This window comes from Ranitomeya imitator, chromosome 6 (genome assembly GCF_032444005.1).
Source record: "Ranitomeya imitator isolate aRanImi1 chromosome 6, aRanImi1.pri, whole genome shotgun sequence".
In the NCBI taxonomy this organism is placed as follows: domain Eukaryota; kingdom Metazoa; phylum Chordata; class Amphibia; order Anura; family Dendrobatidae; genus Ranitomeya; species Ranitomeya imitator.
Window position 1 is genome coordinate 54,440,878 of NC_091287.1, and position 22,836 is coordinate 54,463,713.

Sequence of the window (22,836 nt, forward strand, 5' to 3'; positions counted from 1 at the left end):
ATTTAAAAGAGGACCTGTTAGGTCAAAAGTGGTGGTGGGTTTAAAATTAAGACAGTGTGTCTAAAAACTGTTGGTAAATCTCCACCAATGCCAACATCATCTAATTGGACAAAATAGTACATTTATGTATTATTTTTGCATATATATAATATATACAATATACATACATATATACAGTGTGTGTGTGTGTGTATATATATATATATGTGTGTGTATATATATATATATATATACATATATATATATATATATATATATATATATATATATATATATATATAGTTCAGAGTAAAAGTTTGGACACACCTTCTCATTTAAAGATTTTTCTGTATTTTCATGACTATGAAAATTGTATATTCACACTGAAGGCATCAAAACTATGAATTAACACATGTGGAATTATATACTTAACAAAAAAGTGTGAACCAAATGAAAATATGTCTTATATTCTAGGTTCCTCAAAGTAGCCACCTTTTGCTTTGATGACTGCTCTGCACACTCTTGGCATTCTCTTGATGAGCTTTAAGAGGTAGTCACCGGGAAATGTCTTCCAACAATCTTGAAGGAGTTCCCAGAGATGCTTGGCACTTGTTGGTCCTTTTGCCTTCACTCTGCGGTCCAGCTCACCCCAAACCATCTCGATTGGGTGACTGTGGAGGCCAGGTCATCTGGTATAGCACCCCATCGCTCTCCTTGGTCAAGTAGCTGTTACACAGCCTGGAGGTGTGTTTGGGGTCATTATCCTGTTGAAAAATAAATGATGGTCCATCTAAACGAAAACTGGATGGAATAGCATGCTGCTGCAAGATGCTATGGTAGCCATGCTGGTTCAGTATGCCTTCAATTTTGAATAAATCCCCAACAGTGTCACCAGCAAAGCACCCCCACACCATCACACCTCCTCCTCCATGCTTCACGGTGGGAACCAGGCATGTAGAGTCCATCCATTCACCTTTTCTGCATTGCACAAAGACACGGTGGTTGGAGCCAAAGATCTCAAATTTGGACTCATCAGACCAAAGCACAGATTTCCACTGGTCTAATGTCCATTTCTTGTGTTCTTTAGCCCAAACAAGTCTCTTCTGCTTGTTGCCTGTCCTTAGCAGTGGCTTCCTAGCAGCTATTTTACCATGAAGGCCTGCTGCACAAAGTCTCCTCTTAACAGTTGTTGTAGAGATGTGTCTGCTGCTAGAACTCTGTGCGGCATTGGCCTGGTCTCTAATCTGAGCTGCTGTTAACATGCGATTTCTCAGGCTGGTGACTCGGATAAACTTATCCTCAGAAGCAGAGGTGACTCTTGGTCTTCCTTTCCTGGGGCGGTCGTCATGTGAGTCAGCTTCTTTGTAGCTCTTGATGGTTTTTTCAACTACGCTTGGGGACACTTTCAAAGTTTTCCCAATTTTTCGGACTGACTGACCTTCATTTGTTAAAGTAATGATGGCCACTCATTTTTCTTTACTTAGCTGCTTTTTTTGTTGCCATAATACAAATTCTAACAGTCTATTCAGTAGGACTATCAGCTGTGCATCCAGACTTCTGCACAACACAACTGATGGTCCCAACCCCATTTATAAGGCAAGAAATCCCACGTATTAAACCTGACAGGGCACACCTGTGAAGTGAAAGCCATTCCCGGTGACTACCTCTTGAAGCTCATCAAGAGAATGCCAAGAGTGTGCAAAGCAGTCATCAAAGCAAAAGGTGGCTACTTTGAAGAACCTAGAATATAATTTCAGTTGTTTCACACTTTTTTGCTAAGTATATAATTCTACATGTGTTAATTCATAGCTTTGATGCCTTCAGTGCGAATTTACAATTTTCATAGTCATGAAAATACAGAAAAATCTTTAAATGAGAAGGTGTCCAAACTTTTGCTCCATACTGTGTGTGTGTGTGTATATATATATATATATATATATATATATATAATATAATATAATTTTTTTTTGTAGGATCTTGATGGCTTAGAAATGAGATTTAACACTTAAGCCTGATGATGCTGAGGAAATGTGACACATTCTTTACAGATTATGTCTAAAATGTCCAAAACAGGTGCATGGGGACACACAACAAGAAAGGATGGAAGTGCATTCTTGTCTACTAGTGGAATGTAACCACAGCTAAAAATGTTGTGAGTCTATAGATGAAAACATGTCTGCTCTCCTGCTTTTTTATACAGAGTATAAGACATGGAAATGTGATAATGTGTATATATATTTATAATGATAATACCCAAAGGCATTGGTATTCACCGGCAACAGTGTTTAGAAAAGATACACTGATAAGCTGTCTTAGTGCTGTGCACCAATGTAAAGACAATTTTAGGTGACCATATTACAGATGCTTTAGAATATCTGTTACAGTCTGAATTAAGCTTGGATTACTATACGGTTAGTTGTATTAGTGTCAAAGTCTTGCTATGATATGGCCTGCAAATACAGCTCTATCTATCTATCTATCTATCTATCTATCTATTCTATACAGTGGGGGAAATAAGTATTGAAGACATCACCAATTTTCTAAGTACCGTAAATATACTTCTGAAGATGCTATGTACATAAAATTCTCACCAGATGTCAGTAACAGACCGTCTAATCCACACAGGCAAAGAAATCAAACCATAAATGTCCATAAATTAATTTATGTGTAAATAATGAGAAATTACACAGGGAAAAAAGTATTGGACACACTTATTCAAATTTAATACTCAATACAAAAGCCTTTGTTGGTGATGACAGCTCAAGACGCCTCTTGTATGTGGAGAAACTAGTCACATGCATTGCTCAGGTGTGATTTTGGCCCAATGAGCTTTAGTTCATTCCATAAATTTTCTATTTGATTCCGGTCAGGTGACGGATGGGCCATTGTGGCAGTTTTATTTTCTTTGTCTGAAACCAATTGAGAGTTTTCTTGTCTTGCTGAAATGTCCACCCTCGTTTCGTCTTCAACTTCCTGGTAGATGGCAGCAGATTTTTGCCAAGAATATCTGGGTGCATTTGTCTATGCATCCTTCCTTCATTTTTGTAAAGTTTGCCAGTGCCATATTCTGAAAAACAGACCCACACCATGATGTTTCCACCTCCAATCTTGACTGTTGGTATGATGTTTTTGGGGTGATATGCAGTGCCTTTTGGCCTCTAAACTTGGCGTATTTTATGACATCCAATAAGTTCCACATGACCACACATGTATTTATACGTATACATTTTTTACTCTCTGATTGGATGAATATGATGGTACAATGGAGTATTGCATAGTTAGACTATGTAAATACTATTTAGAAAGGAGAATATCTCCAGACATACAGCTCCTGACAGAAACTGGACAGCTGCTCATGGAGACTGTCTGGCCTAAACTGACTGCTGTACAGCTTTCATGTGCACAGCCCTGCCATCTGTATGAGATCTAATCCTATGTAAAGCAATCCAAAAATAAATTAATTAACTGTTGAATCACTATCTAGACAGAAAATGGAAAAAAAACGTATTTCACCTATTTAAGAATGTAAGAAATGTCAGATCAATACCAGCATAAAATTTGTACTTTGAGAGATATATGCAATGTCTGTTGAATGTTTTGGCAGCATTACTATCTTGGAGAATGAGAATAACATTTGAGCACAATCAAACCTTCAAGCAAGAAGGCCCACACAAGGGTCAGGGATTGATGGCCTCCCTTCATCAAAGTTTCACCTAGTTTAGTTTCCGCCAGGAACTGTATTCAAGACCTTGATCCAACAAGAGGTGGAACTGGGGTTGCTGGAGGCCACAAACTGGTGGCCACACACAAACACCCCAAACATCAGGGAGCATCCTATAAGGGCAAACAATCTGTAAACACACAAACAAAAGTGTAAAAACAGTGAACCGTGTGTAAATGTGTCGTCCTTCAGTAGGATCCAGCCGTAGTGAATTCGAATACCCAATGGTCACTACTCCTGTTGTAATTTCTGCACCTTGGGCTTTCAAATTTCCTGACTTACCACTTTGAACAGGAGGCTATTCAAAACTATGGGAAAACTTTTGTCCACCCAAAAATAAAACTTCTCTGCTCAACTCTGGCATAGCCAATATTAAAAAAATTCACTACAACCATGCTGACTTGTAGACAGTGGGACGAGGGGGCAATTTAGCTGAGATCAGAACTCATCAGGTTACTGTTTGGCTGATATAGTATATGTAGTTTTCTGAGATGATGATTCCCCTTTTTGGCATAGGAAGTCTTACTGACATTGATCCCTGGGAAAGTATGTAAATTCTCTTCAGATACATATAGGTAGTTACTAGTGATGAGCGAGTACTCATTGCTCGGGTTTTCCTGAGCACGCTTGGGCGACCTCCAAGTATTTGTTAGTGCTCGGAGATTTAGTTTTCAGCACGGCAGCTGAATGATTTACAGCTATTAGCCAGGCTGAGTACATGTGGGGGTTGCCTGGTTGCTAGGGAATCCCCACATGTATTCAAGCTGGCTAATAGCTGTAAATCATGCTGCTGAGGCGATGAAAACTTAATCTCCGAACACTAACAAATACTCGGAGGTCACCCGAGTGTGCTTGGGAAAACCCTAGCAACAAGTACACTCGCTCATCACTAGTAGTTACCCTTTTGGACAATATCCGTCCTATGAAAGTGATCTTTAATTCTAATGAGGCTTGACGTCTAATGCATCTCACCCTGCCAACTAATGCCTTGTACTGATGGGGGAACAAACTCTAAAAGGCTGCGCACAGATGGAAGTCCGTTTTGGCTGAAAACCCTATTGACGTTTCATGGTAATTTTATGGGTTGAATTTTGCAGGCTAACTACTAGTGATAAGCGAGTGTTCTCGTTGCTCTTTTTCCCGAGCACGCGGAGATTTAGTTTTCATCACGGCAGCTGAATGATTTACAGCTATTAGCCAGGCTGAGTACATGTGGGGGTTGCCTGGTTGCTGGGGAATCCCCACATGTAATCAAGCAGGCTAATAGCTGTAAATCATGCTGCTGAGGCGATGAAAACTTAATCTCCGAGCAGTCATAAATACTCGGAGACCACCCAAGCGTGCTTGGGAAAACCCGAGCAACGAGTACACTCGCTCATCACTATTAACTACCTCTAAAAAGTTAGTTTTCTTCCTTCTGGAGGTCAGTTAATTTGCTAACTTTTTCCAAAGTGGCATTGCTACCCCTGGGCTCAATATTATTCCATTCCAGAGCCAGATCTGTCTAAAAAAAACCAAACCAAACCAGATCTAACACTCCGTGGGTAGGTTCACATGAGGGTATAAAAAATCGTTCAGCGTTTCATTGGTCCAAGGTTGGTCGTTTACTACACGGATGGCACTCGAACTGAAAATATGGTCTTGTGAACGGGCCCCAAGAGCATCCACACACAACCAGCTAATTTCAGCGTCACTGACTGATCATTTCATGTCTATGTGATATTCTAGTGCATGTAGGTCATTCATCCTTATGTTTATGGTGATATTCTGACTCACACACAATGGCAGATGTGAAAAAAAAAAAGTTCAACTGTTGGACTATTGTGCCCGATTATTTTGTTCTCTAGGAAGATAAGCCAATATGAAATGTGTCCGGTGGTGACATACCTCTCTTTCCCTAATTTGCTCAGCCAGGCTAACGGCACATGTGTATGGGAGCAAGAGGAAAATAGCTCTGCTGAGATCTAAAATGTAAAATGCATGGATCTGTTCACATCTTCCTTCTAGTCTCCACTTATAATGAATGTATGATGAACGCCGCTAGCTCCAGAAGGACTCGATTGACTTATAATAAAGGGGTGCCAGTGTTGGTTATGCTGTAGAGTGTCCTATATCTATCTGTCTATCTATCTGCAGTAAAAAAAAAAAAAAAAGTAAAAGTATGAATAAAGAATAAAAATTCTGAAATACTTCAATTCCTAGAGGAAATTTATAAAGGGAATGGCGAGACATGTAAACTTATAATAATGCTTCCGGGATCATTCCTACAGTGCGGTCTTATCTAGTTTTCTGATGCAATTTTTTACAAAACAAAATATTTCCATAATATTCAGAATCTGTTAAGCAATCATTTGTCATATTGCTTTTTAGTTTTTTTTTTGTTTTTTTTCACTTTTCTTTTTTTATCACAGCTTACCAACAAATGAATTGTGTTTGGTCATTAAATGGTTACATTTATAAATTGCCAAATACATAGCGCAAGTAATGGGAAGTGTGACCGTCATAAAGAGCAAGTCTCTTTCAACGAAGTGTCCGATATGTATCCCATGGGAATTTATAGACGTGTGTCATTCCATGTTGTGATCTCTTTTTCCGACAAATATTTCAGCAATTTTCACATACTGGAATGCTCTTGGGTGGTAAGAATAGCCACAATGACCGGGATGACTCTGCTTGTCTTTTGTCCTGAAGCATTTGTCAGACTAGACTGACCACAGAGGTAAAAGGAACAAGGGCAGGAGCTGCTTAAGTGGTGTTCGCCTAGCTTATAGAGCCCGTAAGCAAAATTTTCATTTCCTTAGAAAAAATTGTATACATTCGCCAGAATAAATAGCAAAATTCCAAATTGTGATTCATTGCTGGAAGGTGGGAGCCTGACGGACAATGGAGTATTTCGACTCAATGGGATATTTGATTATCACTTTCAACTACAACGTTACTGTAATTGGTGAGTACACCAGCGTGAATATTCTGAAAAATGATCAAGTCATGACCATAAATTAAAGAATTTGACAGATGGGATTGATTATACTATATAAGAACTTATAATACTAATTTCCAATAATCATCCATTAATTAGCTATAACAACACATATAGATTGCCAACTTATAAACTCAATATTTTAAGTCATTCTTTACAAAAAGTACAACTAAATTCAATATTACAAAAAAGATAAGTGTTCTGTTTGTTATACATCTGTTTACAATATCTTAATTATTTTCACTCATTTTGCCATTTGTTATTATGATATGTATCTAATCATCTATCTCGCATTTCTTATTTGAATGCTTTTTTATTTTTTTGTTATTGTTGACAGTTTTATAATTAATAATTATATTTTATCACCACTGCAATGGGTTGCGGTTATTCATGTTACTATTGATATTCATAAATATTAATGACATTTGCCATAACAAATAATCATGTATTTAGATTTTTTTCATCACGTTTTACATTTTATCCATGTGCTTGAAATTTGTTTAGCTATTCTATAAATAGTAATAAATATTATATATATATATTTATATATATATATATTATATATACTGTATGTGTAACTAATATCGAAATAAATATGTGCATACACACATATATATATATATATATATATATATAGACATATATGTGAGATACAGTATAAAATAAACTATTTACCATTAAAAATATATATACTGTACATATGCATATTAGTGAAATACAGTATAACAAACTATTTACTAGAATAATTAGCAATGCATATGTAAAATTAATATAGATATTGTGCATTATTGGATAGTTGATCTGATTAAAATTAAATATCTTATCTGCTAGGAAGCTGATTTGATTAAGAAATTCTTCCTGGTTCTAACATCTAAACAGCATCTCCATTAAAGGTTTTCTTTTATGATTATCATAAACTCTTAGGATTTCTTGTCACTGTAACAAATATCCATTTGTCATATTGACCAATTTCAAAGTTTTTCAGATTAATGTGATTGGTCAGAAAGTTGCTATTGGTTTGGAAACCCTTATTATTATTTTTTTAAGTTCCAAAGACAGATACATTCTCTCGTCAGAGAGAAGCTTGCACATCTTCAGATAGAATCCATGGCAATTCTCTTTTCCATTATCACTTCTTTTCCTGACTGTAGATTGGCAAGACCCAACTGTCAGAAGAGATTAATGTAAGATTGTAGGATCAGACTACTGTGCAACAAGGTAGATTTTCATAAGCACTGTATGCACAAAGTAATAGGATATTTTATCAATATATACATTTGTTTTAATGTTTTCATTTTGAGCAGTCGAAATGACCTGTAAAGGTGTACATACATATCCTTTAAGACACTACCTGTAGCTGAAGACTGGTCTGTAACAAATGCATACTGAAGGCATGTAGAGTTGGGAACACTGAATCCTGTGGTGGCTCCTACTGAAAGAAAAGCAGAGTACCAATCAAGCATGAAGGAATGTAACCATGTCACAATGGATGGCAGCAGTTTTAGACTTAAAGAAGTTATCCCCTTTAAGGAAATCAAGGTCTCCAGGCAGTTTGGTGTAGACAAAGAAAATACACTTTGCTCACCGTTCCTCGGTCAACAGGTGACCTTTCTCCAATGCTCCCAGTGTCTGGTATTGACTGTGGCGCTCAGAAGTCACATACGCTATCCGGCAGCCAATCGGTGACCTTGGTTGCTCTGAGTGGGGTGTTCCATCTACACTGGCAAAGCCGCTGAATTCACCGATTGGCTACCTGATGTCCGTGCCGCAGGCAGTGCCAGACATCGGGAGCTGTGGTGGAGACCCAACGGTGAACATAGGGATTGTGAATAAGGTACTGTTTCCCATATTATAACAAACAGCTACCATGGACTAAGATTTCCTGATGGGGGACAGCCCCTGTAAGGATATGTTCACATCTGCAATATGGCTATATTTGTTGTAGCAAGAGCTACCTTGAAGTAAACTCTCAGGCTGTGCTGTTTTTACTATCTGATTTTTAGCTGAATGACTTTGCTCTTGTCTCACCTGTAAAAGCCATTTGGCCAAAAATGGTATCCTGAAATCTTGGATATCATTGGTAAATGCAGTTTTATCACACAATAAATGCCCACGCGACAACAAAGACTGTGGTATTTGGCACAGCTTTAGAAGCTCTACATGGTATGACCAAGATATAGGGCTATTTTTTTCCATTTTGGCTGTGGTAGCCATTTGTCATGCACAAAAAGGTAAGATTCCATTGATATCAGCTTTTCCATAAATATGCCAATGTTTCTGTTTTTGTTTTTTAGGCAAAATTTGGCTGACATTGATGATCCTTCTGAGAATGGTGATGGTTGTTCTTGCTGGATATCCACTCTATCAAGATGAACAGGAGCGATTCATCTGCAACACGTTACAGCCAGGTTGTTCTAATGTGTGCTATGATATTTTCTCTCCCATGTCCCACATGAGATATTGGCTTGTTCAGACTGTTACAGTGTTTTTGCCCTATTCTCTATTCAGCGTCCACGTTTTTCATAAAGTAATGACATATGTGGCAGCTTCAAATGACAGCTATCGAAAAAGTAACACTTCCACCTGTCATGGCGTAGGCATACAAATGGAAATACTCGATTTCTCCGGAGCCTATCTCGTCCATGTGGTGTTGAAAATTTTATTGGAACTTTGCTTTGCTGGTGGCCAATACTTTCTTTTTGGGATCTTGGTTCCAAGTAGATTCAGCTGTTCCCAGGCACCATGCACTAGTAGTGTTGATTGCTACATCTCAAGACCAACTGAAAAGTCCCTAATGATGATATTTATATGGGGCACCGGAGTCATTTCTTTGATTCTAAGTTTTGTGGATCTGATTTGTGTGTTTCATAGAAGAAAACATTCTGAGAAGATTAAGAAGCAGCTACTGCTCCTCGAAAATGATTCTCTAAAAGGGGGGTGCTGTTCAGAAACCCCTCCACACTCAAAGCTAGCTGTGACTCCAGACCAGATGGGCATCTACCCCAACTGTCCTTCCCACAACAATGAGAAAGCAGACGAGCACATCAAAGGTGACTCTCATTCTATACCCTCATTTGAAGGGGAAACCGCTTCATTTCAGACTCAAAGCTCTCGTCAAGAAATGGGAAAGTCGAACATCAATACTAACAGCAATAAAACCTGCTCTTGGCAAGTCAACATGATACCACCTGGAAATGATACATTTGGAAATGATCATCATCTACTTACCCATAGGCAAGCAAAGGGTAAGAAAGAAAACTGCAGTAATCCCAGTCTAGCCAATGCATCACAGCTTGACAAAAACACCGGATCGAAAAACAAAAAATCTGAGTGGGTCTAATGTACAAAAAATTGTTTGTGTATCAATACATGTGACATATACTGGTAGATCATTTCTAATGGATAGAAAATTGTAATGCTGAATAGTGCTTGCATAAGTCCAGAATACAATGGGTTGTCTACTATTTATCCTTAGTCCTACAGATTATGCAGCTTTGGTGCATTTTGTTATACAGCCAAAATCAGGTCAACTATATAATTTCTTGAGTAATAGAGTGCAAGAACACCAATTTATCCCCTTAGCTCTTTTGCTCTTATTAACTTGTCATTTTATACAGCAACTAGCATGATTGGTTCAGTGTCAGAGTTTATTGTAGGAGAGAGTAGTCTCCACTACTGCCTTTACCATTATTAATTCTGCTTTCATATTCTGCAGGCCTGTCAATGTTCATTTGATAACTAGAGAAGATACTTAGATGGCTCTCTGGTATCGTTTTGCAGTTCACTCTCATGCAAGCGTTGCTGGGTTGAAGTTCCCTACACAGTGCACAATGAGAGTGGTGCCGTTTCTAAAAAAAAAAAAAAAAAATTGCAGACTAGGGCAAACACTTCAATTATTATTGAGATTTTTCTCTCCATTTAATTCTGCTCAAACTCTACACTTTCTGTACAGAAGGCAGTGACACTACCAGTGAGCTTCAGGTCACATCGTTTCCAATGAATGGATTTTCTCTACCTAAATGCCTTATCACTGGTAGTATTCACAAACATAATGAAAATATCCCCCCAATTGGAATAAAATATTCTAATAAAGTAAAAAATTAGAAAACGATGATATGGCAAAAAGATCTAAAAACACATATTTTTTTTAGCACAAGAACGGTGATTGTGCTGCAGAAAAAAAACCACATGAAATTACGGTACATCAACATAAAAATATAAAAGCTATTGTTGAAAAAAATTCCTGCCTCCTGAAAAAATACAGCTCCCAAATTTCTATGTGCAGCTGCTACTCTGTGTACTTTGCTGCTGTGTTTTGTGCTCGTCTTAGAAAAATAACAGCAAAATGCGTCCTGTCATCTTTTATACGTCTCATTTTAACAAACTTAAGAAGCTCAAAAAATTGTTAAAATAACTAGTACCCGTTAAAATAAAAATACTGTAAAAGAATGCATCCGAAGCCATCCCTAGTGCCATAAGGGGAATTATTGGTGTAGAGCAGTGGTCCCCAACCTTTCTTACCTTGAGGGCCACATTCAGCGCTGAGAGAGTCGCGAGCCACATCTAGCTTCAAGAGAGATTCGCGAGCCACTTCCAGCTACAACCCCCTCAGAATAGTGGCTACCAAAGCTCCCATTGCGGGTATAATAATGACTAAAGCTTTTGCACAGAAATCACCCGAAGCAGTATACCAAGATCCAGAGGTTCCCACCATATCCCCATCCAGTATTCTAAGACCAGTATATGTGCATCCAGATCTGCTCTTCTGTGAAGGGCTACTCACAAAATTTTGAGATGTGCTGTTCATACCCGTTTACTAGACCTTGAGCGAATGCACCAAGCTGGCCCACAGCCGCGAGCCACAAGTCATGGGACCGCGAGCCACATGTGGTTCCTGAGCTACAGACTGGGGACTCCTGGTGTAGAGCATCCTGGACCACATCTAAAGCTGTATATAAACCTACAAAAAGGGGCACCGGAGGTAAATGCTCCGCCATAATACATATAATAGAAACCCGAAAGAGAAATGGACACTAGAGCTAAAATTTAACAATTTTATTAAAGAACCATATTAAAAAGTACAAATAATATGAATAGAAACCAAGTAAAAAGATGCAATGGAAAAAATAATGAAAAAGGCGACACTAGTGCCACACCCGGGCGTAATGTTACACTATAGAGCAAAAAACGGTCAGTTGTACTGATACCATGAGTGTAAATAACATACATCAGTCAATAGGATAACACATAATGCATTGTGCAAACAATAAGAACCATACTGATGTATTATATATAAATGGCCGAACACGTGGTAACCAAAAGCAATAAACATATAATAAATGCTCACAAGTAAAGTGCTAATGCAGGGAGATACACAGTAAGCAGAAGAATAACACGTAAGGTGCCTGGTGCAATAATATGTATACTGAGCGATACCAATAAAGTGCCTAGTGCAAGCTTGATGTAGCAGGGTATACTATATGGCTCATGCTTACCAAGACCTAAGGCATAAATCAATCATAAAGGGAAAATCCCATATAGTTAAATAGGTGGGACCTAAAATATGCCTGCATACTACTGATGAGAAGGTACTTACAGGGAGTACCAACCTGCAGCCGTGTGTGGAGAGAGGAGCCCCGACGCGCGTTTCGCAGATGCTGCTTCCTCGGGGGGAATTTTAGCTCTAGTGTCCATTTCTCTTTCGGGTTTATTTCTTTTACATCTAAAGCTGGCCTTAGCATTGCCTATCTAAGATTTCTAGGTAACGAAGAAAGTTGAGATCACTCACCATCCATAAAATTTTTCAATCATTTATTGTGACATAAGAGTCAATAGCAGGGAAACAAGGGAGAACGTGTACTGCAAACGTTTGCAGTACACGTTCTCCCTTGTTTCCCTGCTGTTGACTTTTATGTCAGAATAAAGGATTGAAAAATTTTATGGATGGTGAGTGCTCTCAACTTTCTTCGTTACCTTGGACTGCAATGTTTTTCATGATTGAGCACCCCGGATCCCTCTGTGGCAACATCAAGCAACTAATCAGCTGACCCTGAAGTACGCATGTGGTGTATCTGTTGCAGTAAGTGCGGTATACTTTCTCTTTTGATTTACTAAGATTTCTAGGAACACTGTAATTTTTTAACAAACAGTGAAAAGTCTCAAAATATTTTATCAGACAGGTTTAGCACTGCAGGACAAAAACTTTGACTTGTTCAACGATAAGTATTGTATTTTTATTGTGCATTTGAACAGAAATATATGATTTAAATTGATTATCTTATAGAACTACTTCATATAAATGATAAAATATTTGCTTATTTTGTGTTGCGTGAGATAATAAAAATGTCTATTTATGGTCTTTGGGTGTCTGCTTACACTTATTTATCTGCTTTTTAGCCATTTTGCTTCATGTCTTAATGAACATGTCAACTACATTAAAAGAATTTGTGTAAAAAGTTCAAAAGGCAAAACCCCTTTAACAATGAGAAGTATAAAAAAACCATAAATTCCTCTATGGGCACAAAAAAATGACAACCACTACAGAGGTAAGTTTCTGGTGCTCCGAAAAGTAAAATCCTCTACCACAGACATTTCTTGGTTTGAACATACCCAATGAGAGCTTCTTTTGACATTATTTTAAAGGTATTATCTGTAGGTATTGGAAATGGTTCTCGGTGGGCATGGCATTGTACACCCACCATGATGCATCAAGAGGCATGGTCGCATTGTTAGGAGTAGTAGCACCATATAGGAGTGTTCACATGTGATGTGTACAGGAAACTGAAAATGATCAAATGACCTAGTGAGGCCCCAGAAATGGAGGCGACAAGCAACCTGCCCTTGGTGTTCTTACAGATGTACACTTTCTCACCATTATTATTACTACCTACTATTGGGAGCTAGCCAGGGTACCACCCTAGACTTCCAGTGATTTTAGATATTACCCTGTGACTACCATAAAAGGAACTTCCCAGGTCCATTTACACTATTAACCTTCAGATATAGGGTTAATCTGCAGGTTAATAGCATTATGAATGTGCCTGGCTACAGTATTAAAAGTGCGGCATCTGGGAGAAAATTAACTTTGTTTCTCCCGGGAGCCACCAGCTTTCAGTCATGCAGGTGCACCCTGAGCTATAACAGTCACCGCTCCCAACACTGAGAATCTCCAGATCTTATCCCAATAGGAAATCTTTGGCGGGTGCTGAAACTCAATGTTGCCCAGCGACAGCCCCAAAACCTGAAAGATCTAGAGAAGATCTGTATAGAGGAGTGGGCCAAAATGCTTGCTGCAGTGTGTGCAAACTTGGTCAAGAACTTCTGGAAAAATCTGACCTCTGCAATTGCAAACAAAGGTTTCTGTACCAAATATTAAGTTCTGCTGTTCTATTGTATCAAATACCTATTTCATGGAATAAAATGCAAATTAATTATGTAAAAATCATACAATGTGATTTTCTGTTTTTTTTTTATTTTTAGATTCTGTCTTTCACAGATGAAGTGTACACACAATAAAAATTACAGACCTCTCCATTCTTTGTAGGTGGGAAAACTTGTAACATCAGCCGTGTATCAAATACTTATTTTCTCCCCTGTATGTGTGTGTATATATATATATATATATATATATATATATATACATACATATTAAAAAAAAAAAAAAATTAATTAACTGGTTCATGCAGCTTTACATGAACACCCAAGCCTTACACTATGGCTGGTCCGAATAACTATAGCAATTGTTACCATCCACCTCTCGTGTCTCCCCTTTTCCTCATAGTTTGTAAGCTTACGAGCAGGGCCCTCACTCCTCTTGGTATCTGTTTTGAACTGTATTTCTGTTATGCTGTAATGTCTAGTGTATGTACAAGTCCCCTCTATAATTTGTAAAGCGCTGCGGAATATGTTGGCGCTATATAAATAAAAATTATTATTATTATTATTATTATATACATATATATATATATATACATATATATATATATATATATATATATATATATATATATATATACATATCTCTTCTCCCTTATGCCTCCAAATTGCTGGAGCAACACGTCCATCTTGAACTGTCCTCCCACTTCTCCTCCTGCTCCCTCTTTGATCGGTTACAATCAGGCTTCCGTTCCCATCACTCAACTGAAACTGCCCTAACTAAAGTCATCAATGACCTACTAACTGCCAGGAGCAAGCGGCACTACTCTGTCCTCCTTCTCCTGGACTTGTCTTCTGCCTTTGACACTGTTGACCACTCCCTTTTGCTACAAATCCTCTCATCCCTTGGCATCACAGACTTGGCCCTTTCCTGGATCTCGTCATATCTGACAGACCGAACATTCAGTGTCTCCCTCCCCCACACCACCTCCTCACTTCGCCCCTTGTCAGTCGGTGTTCCTCAAGGCTCTGTTCTAGGACCCCTACTCTTCTCCATCTACACTTTCGGCCTGGGACAGCTCATAGAATCCCACGGTATGCAGTACCATCTCTACGCCGACGACACGCAGATCTACCTCTCCGGACCTGACCTCTCCTCCTTGCTTACCAAAATCCCGCACTGTCTGTCTGCCATTTCAGCCTTCTTTTCTGCTCGCTTTCTACAACTGAACATGGACAAAACAGAATTCATCATCTTTCCCCCATCTCACTCTACCCCTCCACCACATCTATCCATCAATGTCAATGGCTGCTCACTATCCCCAGTCCCACACGCCCGGTGCCTCGGGGTGATCCTCGACTCTGCCCTCTCTTTCAAGCCACATATCCAAGCCCTTGCCTCCTCCTGTCGTCTCAAACTCAAAAATATTTCCCGGATCCGTGCTTTCCTTGACCGCAACACTGCAAAAACGCTAGTGCATGCCCTTATCATCTCCCGCCTCGACTACTGCAACCTCCTACTCTCTGGACTCCCCTCTAGCACTCTGGCACCACTCCAATCCATCCTACACTCTGCTGCCCGACTAATCCACCTGTCCCCCCGCTATTCCCCAGCCTCTCCCCTGTGTCAAGCCCTTCACTGGCTTCCTATCGCCCAGAGACTCCAGTTCAAAACCCTCACACTGACATACAAAGCCATCCACAACCTGTCTCCTCCATACATCTGTGACATGGTCTCCCGGTACCTACCTACACGCGACCTCCGATCCTCCCAAGACCTCCTTCTCTACTCCCCTCTCATCTCTTCTTCCCATAACCGCATCCAAGACTTCTCCCGTGCTTCCCCCATACTCTGGAACTCTCTACCTCAACACATCAGACTTGCGCCTACCATAGAAACCTTCAAAAAGAACCTGAAGACTCATCTCTTCCGACAAGCCTACAGCCTGCAGTGATCCTCAACCTACTGAACAGCCGCACAGCCAGCTCTTCCCTCTCCTAGTGTATCCTCACCCACCCCCTGCAGACTGTGAGCCCTCGCGGGCAGGGTCCTCCCTCCTTATGTACTCGTGTGCCTTGTTATCTGCTCATGTTTAATGTAATTGTCTATATTTGCCCCGTATTCACATGTAAAGCGCCATGGAATAAATGGCGCTATAAAAATGTATAATAATAATAATAAATACATATATATATATATATATATACACACATACAGGGGAGAAAATAAGTATTTGATACACGGCTGATGTTACAAGTTTTCCCACCTACAAAGAATGGAGATATATATATATTACACATACAATCTCCATTGTGTCAAGTACAAAAAGCAGACACGGCTTCACTGGGTCCGTACGCCAGAAGTGCAATACACAGACTAGAGCTGTGCCTTGGGATCTCGTGTGCTCCTCAGAAAAAAACACGTGAATACTGTCCATCAAAAGAAAGAAAAATAGGTAGCACTCACCAATCCTTAAAATGTATCCTTTATTCAGTTACGATTAAAAAATCTTCATGGCCCGGGAGTGTGAGGGCAAGAGTGTGCAGGTGCTGACGATGGCCGTTTCGCGCTGACGTAGCGCTTCTACGGGTCAAGATATATAAATATAAATATATATATATATAATCTACTATATAATTGTCTAAGGGTCACTTCCGTCTTTCTGTCTTTCCTTCTGTCTGTCACAGATATTCATTGGTCGCGGCCTCTGTCTGTCATGGAAATCCAAGTCGCTGATTGGTCGCGGCAAAACAGCCACGACCAATCAGCCACGGGCACAGTCTGGAAGAAAATGGCCGCTCCTTACTCCCCGCAGTCAGTGCCCGGCGCCCGCATACTCCCCTCCAGTCACAGCTCACACAGGGTTAATGCCGGCGGTAACGGACCGCGTTATGCTGCGGGTAACGCACTCTGTAACCGCTGCTATTAATCCTGTGTGTCTCCAACTTTTTACTATTGATGCTGCCTATGCAGCATCAATAGAAAAAAGATCTAATGTTAAAAATAATAAAAAAACAAAAACCTGCCATTCTCACCCTCTGTCGTCCGACGATGTGCTCGCACCTGCCGCCATCTTCTGTTCCCGGTGATGCATTGCGAAATTACCCAGAAGACTTAGTGGTCTCGCGAGACCGCTAAGTCATCTGGGTAATTTCGCAATGCATCCTGGGAACGGAAGATGGCGGCAGCTGCGCGCGTATCGCCGGAGCTTCAGTGGATCCCAGGGGGTGAGTATATAACTATTTTTTACTTTAATTATTTTTTTTTAATAGGGATATGGTGCCCACACCACTGTATACTACGTGGGCTGTGATAGATATCGCGTGGCTGCTATATACTACATAGGCAGTGTTATATACTATGTGGGCTGTGTTCTATACTGTGTGGGCTGTGCTATATACTACGTGGCCACTGTTATATGCTGCGCGGGCAGTGTTATATACCACATGGCTGCTATATACTGCGTGGGCAGTGTTATATACTACGTGGCTGCTATATACTGCGTGGGCTGTGCTATATATTATGTGGCCAATGTTATATACTGCGTGGCCTGTATTATATACTACATCGCCTGTGTTATATACTGCGTGGCTGCTATATACTGCGTGGGCTGTGTTATATAGTACATGGCTGTGTTATATACTGCGTGGCCACTGTTATATATTATGTGGCCTGTATTAACACATCCGGTATTCTACAATATGTATGTATATAGCAGCCACATAGTATATAGCACAGGCCACGTAGTATTTGTCTGCTATATACTACATAGCTCCTATATACTACGTGGCCTGTGCTATATACTATGTGGCTGCTATATACATACATAAATACATATTCTAGAATACCCGATGCGTTAGAATCGGGCCACCATCTAGTATATGTATGTATGTATGTGTGTGTATATGTATATAGCGTATATACTCGAGTATAAGCCGAGATTTTCAGCCCAAATTTCTGGGCTGAAAGTGCCCCTCTCGGCTTATACTCGAGTCACGGTCGGCGGGAGAGGGGGAGAGAGGGCTGAGGCATACTTACCTGCTTTCGGGGCTCCTGGCGCTCCCCCTGCAGTCCCACGGTCTCCGGGTGCCGCAGCTCTTCCCCTGTTCAGCGGTCACGTGGGACCGCTCATTAGAGAAATCAATATGGACTCCACTCCCATAGGGGTGGAGCCGCATATTAATTTCTCTAATGAGCGGTAACGGTGACCGCTGATAGAGGAAGAGGCTGTGGCACCGAAGACAGCTGTCCGGGGAAAGGAGCGGGACGCCGGGAGCAGGTAAGTATTACATATTCACCTGTCCACGTTCCACACGCCGGGCGCCGCTCTGTCTTCCCGTCCTCTGGCTCTGACTGTGCAGGTCAGAGGGCGCGATGATGTATTAGTTTGCGCGCCGCCCTCTGCCTGAACAGTCAGTGCGGAGAGACGCCAGGACGGGACGCTGAGGAGCTGCAAGCAAGAGAGGTGACAGGAACACATGGGCTACTTGCACAGTGAACAAGTCTGTATGATCATGTTCACACACCACCAAGAAACCTGAAGACACAAAAGAGAATAGTAAAACCAAAAACACTCAGTTTGAAAAAATGTTGCAGTAATCCGCAAGTGCTAGTAAAAGATGTAAAAAACAGGGTATTTGGTTGATACGTTTTTTGCAAAAAATGTATACTAAGCTGCTCTACCAATCTTCACGGTATACCCTTATCAGAGCAGTCCTAACTAATGTATGCAATCCCTATCTGATGTATTTAAAAACCTGATCATCTGTATATAACCTGTGTGAACAGGGTTCAGAGAGGAAAAATCCATGTGTGCATACAGGGTAGAACAGCTTTTGTGCAGATAGCCCAAGAGGAGTGGTGGAACTCCCCAGTCTTGTAGACACAAGAGAACAATTATGGAAACAGGAATACATGGGCTACTTGCACAGTGAACAAGTCTGTATGATCATGTTCACACACCACCAAGAAACCTGAAGACACAAAAGAGAATAGTAAAACCAAAAACACTCAGTTTGAAAAAATGTTGCAGTAATCCGCAAGTGCTAGTAAAAGATGTAAAAAACAGGGTATTTGGTTAATACGTTTTTTGCAAAAAATGTATACTAAGCTGCTCTACCAATCTTCACGGTATACCCTTATCAGAGCAGTCCTAACTAATGTATGCAATCCCTATCTGATGTATTTAAAAACCTGATCATCTGTATATAACCTGTGTGAACAGGGTTCAGAGAGGAAAAATCCATGTGTGCATACAGGGTAGAACAGCTTTTGTGCAGATAGCCCAAGAGGAGTGGTGGAACTCCCCAGTCTTGTAGACACAAGAGAACAATTATGGAAACAGGAACACATGGGCTACTTGCACAGTGAACAAGTCTGTATGATCATGTTCACACACCACCAAGAAACCTGAAGACACAAAAGAGAATAGTAAAACCAAAAACACTCAGTTTGAAAAAATGTTGCAGTAATCCGGATTACTGCAACATTTTTTCAAACTGAGTGTTTTTGGTTTTACTATTCTCTTTTGTGTCTTCAGGTTTCTTGGTGGTGTGTGAACATGATCATACAGACTTGTTCACTGTGCAAGTAGCCCATGTGTTCCTGTTTCCATAATTGTTCTCTTGTGTCTACAAGACTGGGGAGTTCCACCACTCCTCTTGGGCTATCTGCACAAAAGCTGTTCTACCCTGTATGCACACATGGATTTTTCCTCTCTGAACCCTGTTCACACAGGTTATATACAGATGATCAGGTTTTTAAATACATCAGATAGGGATTGCATACATTAGTTAGGACTGCTCTGATAAGGGTATACCGTGAAGATTGGTAGAGCAGCTTAGTATACATTTTTTGCAAAAAACGTATCAACCAAATACCCTGTTTTTTACATCTTTTACTAGCACTTGCGGATTACTGCAACATTTTTTCAAACTGAGTGTTTTTGGTTTTACTATTCTCTTTTGTGTCTTCAGGTTTCTTGGTGGTGTGTGAACATGATCATACAGACTTGTTCACTGTGCAAGTAGCCCATGTGTTCCTGTTTCCATAATTGTTCTCTTGTGTCTACAAGACTGGGGAGTTCCACCACTCCTCTTGGGCTATCTGCACAAAAGCTGTTCTACCCTGTATGCACACATGGATTTTTCCTCTCTGAACCCTGTTCACACAGGTTATATACAGATGATCAGGTTTTTAAATACATCAGATAGGGATTGCATACATTAGTTAGGACTGCTCTGATAAGGGTATACCGTGAAGATTGGTAGAGCAGCTTAATATACATTTTTTGCAAAAAACGTATCAACCAAATACCCTGTTTTTTACATCTTTTACTAGCACTTGCGTATTACTGCAACATTTTTTCAAACTGAGTGTTTTTGGTTTTACTATTCTCTTTTGTGTCTTCAAGCAAGAGAGGTGAGTATGGCATTTTTTTTTATTATTGCAGCAGCAGCAGCAATGGCACAGCTTTCTATGGTACATCTATGGGGCTATAATGAACGGTGCAGAGCACTATATGGCACAGCTATGGGGCAATAATGAACGGTGCAGCGCACTATATGGCACAGCTTTCTATGGTACATCTATGGGGCAATAATGAACGGTGCAGAGCACTATATGGCACAACTATGGGGCCATAATGAACGGTATGGAGCATCTATTTTTATTTTTGAAATTCACCGGTAGCTGCTGCATTTTTCACCCTAGGCTTATACTCGAGTCAATAAGTTTTCCCAGTTTTTTGTGGCAAAATTAGGGGGGGTCGGCTTATACTCGGGTATATACGGTATGTATATATGTATGTGTGTGTATGTATATGTGTATATATATATATATATATATATATATATAGTTGAGTATGTGCATTATGAGTGGTTCCTTCTTTATGTAGTCTGAATCATACAGTGATACATCGGCAGCACTAATATCTGACAGAGCCACAGTACATTAGAAGCATACAATATAATAAATGAAAAAGGACAGGCACTTCAGGAGTGTGAAAGCACAACATATGGATCCTAGGGCACACTGCTTTTTACTAGTAACATGATCTGACATAGGCTGCTACAATAAGTGCTGCTGTCACTATAAACTGATAATATAAAACTGATGCTTCGCTGTCAGAACAAACCACAGTCAATAAATATGCATGAAATGCGGAATCGCAGCATCCATTCACCACATATAGACTGAGCTTGAACAATAACATAATTGCTGAGCAAAGACCAAATAATGGATCTTATTTATCGTCTAGTAATTATATCAGGCCAACATATTGCATTGTATGAAGAATGCTTGTATCAGTCCTGCTCCATAGTGATCTGCATAACAAACTTTCCTTCCCTTCCCACATCCTGTATTTAAATAATTTGTTCAAGGCAAAACGTCTCTTGTCCCCGCCGCTGGCACTTAGGCGCATGGTTACTCTTAGCTATGTCCCTACTCATAGTTTAATAGGTCGTCTCTCCTTCTGTACCAGTCAGTGACATCTATTGTTCATGATTATCTTCCTTGATTTTTTGATTATGCATACCCCATTCACAAATATATGGAATAAATGGTGCTATAATAAATAATAATAATAATAATAATTGCCCTTTCTCACAGAAATGCATATAAATGTAGAAACAAATTTCATAGTAAGCCAATGAACCTGTGTACATTTTTTAAATCACGTGATACTCTTTAGTAGTTTTTCGTTTTTAATAGTGATGAACAAATGTGCTCAGATAACATCTTATCCGAACATGCTCAGGTGTTATCGGAGTATCTTAGGCACGCTCGTATATTATGTTCGCTTTCCCATGGCTGCATGTTTTGCGGCTGTTGGACAGCCAGAACACATGCGGGGATTGCCTGTTTGTTAGGGAATCCCCGCATGTGTTCAGGCTGTCTAACAACCGCAAATCATGCAGCCGCAGGGACTAGAACATAATATAAGGGCACGCCCAAGATACTCACATAAGACGTTATACAAGCACATTCACCCATCACTATTTTTTAACGGTTTAAGGGAGAGCTTGATGACAACAACCAACATGACTATCATCAATTGTTAGGCTCGCCAGGTGAGATGGATCCTGTAACACTTAGGCATTAACACTAGGACTACTTCTATAGTCACTTTGACTACTTGCACTTCAGTAGTTCTAGTTGGGGTCACGAGTCCCGTAGTCCTAGTGTTAAAGCAGCAAACAGGAAGGCACATGGGTAGCAAGGACTGTGGAGTATGCCTTAATCCCTTCCAGACAGAGGAAGCTGGACAAGGAGATGCATGATGGAAATGTAATGGATCTCGGGAGTGCAGTGGTATCGAACGTAAACATGAGCTTGAAATGTATTGTGTTGATGGAACTGGAAATGGAGGGTCAATATCCATGGCCCCTTACCAGCCTGACAATACCAGCCCCCAACTTTCAGCTTTAGTTTGGCTGGTTGTCAAAAATTATTTATTTAAATAATTAAGAATACAGCATGGAGACCCCTATATTCTTGATAACCAGTTTTGCTGACAGCCAGGTACGGACTGGGACTGAAATTCAGCCATGACATTTGAAATCACGCAGGCCCATGGTGTCACTGTCCCCAGGCACCAGATGAGATATATTACTAATATTAACCTGGATGGACAAAAACAAGATTTAATACAAGACCAAAATATCTAATGATACCCGTAGCCTACTGGGGTAAGTGACGGAGTCAGCAACTTTGTGCTTCGTCACAACTCTTAACAGTATGGGTGTCTTGAGAAAACTGATTCTATTAACAACGTAGCAG

At 40.1% G+C, this 22,836-nt stretch overlaps 1 protein-coding gene across 1 annotated transcript; it reads left to right on the top strand.

Annotated features, from left to right (window-relative positions):
- The first annotated feature begins 6,577 nt into the window (after nt 1–6,577).
- GJD4 (gap junction protein delta 4) lies at nt 6,578–10,393 on the top strand. Its single transcript, XM_069732448.1, has 2 exons — nt 6,578–6,647; nt 8,975–10,393. The coding sequence occupies exons 1-2, from the start codon at nt 6,584–6,586 to the stop codon at nt 10,018–10,020; spliced, it is 1,110 nt and encodes a 369-aa protein (XP_069588549.1). The 5' UTR covers nt 6,578–6,583; the 3' UTR covers nt 10,021–10,393.
- Nucleotides 10,394–22,836: the final 12,443 nt, after the last annotated feature.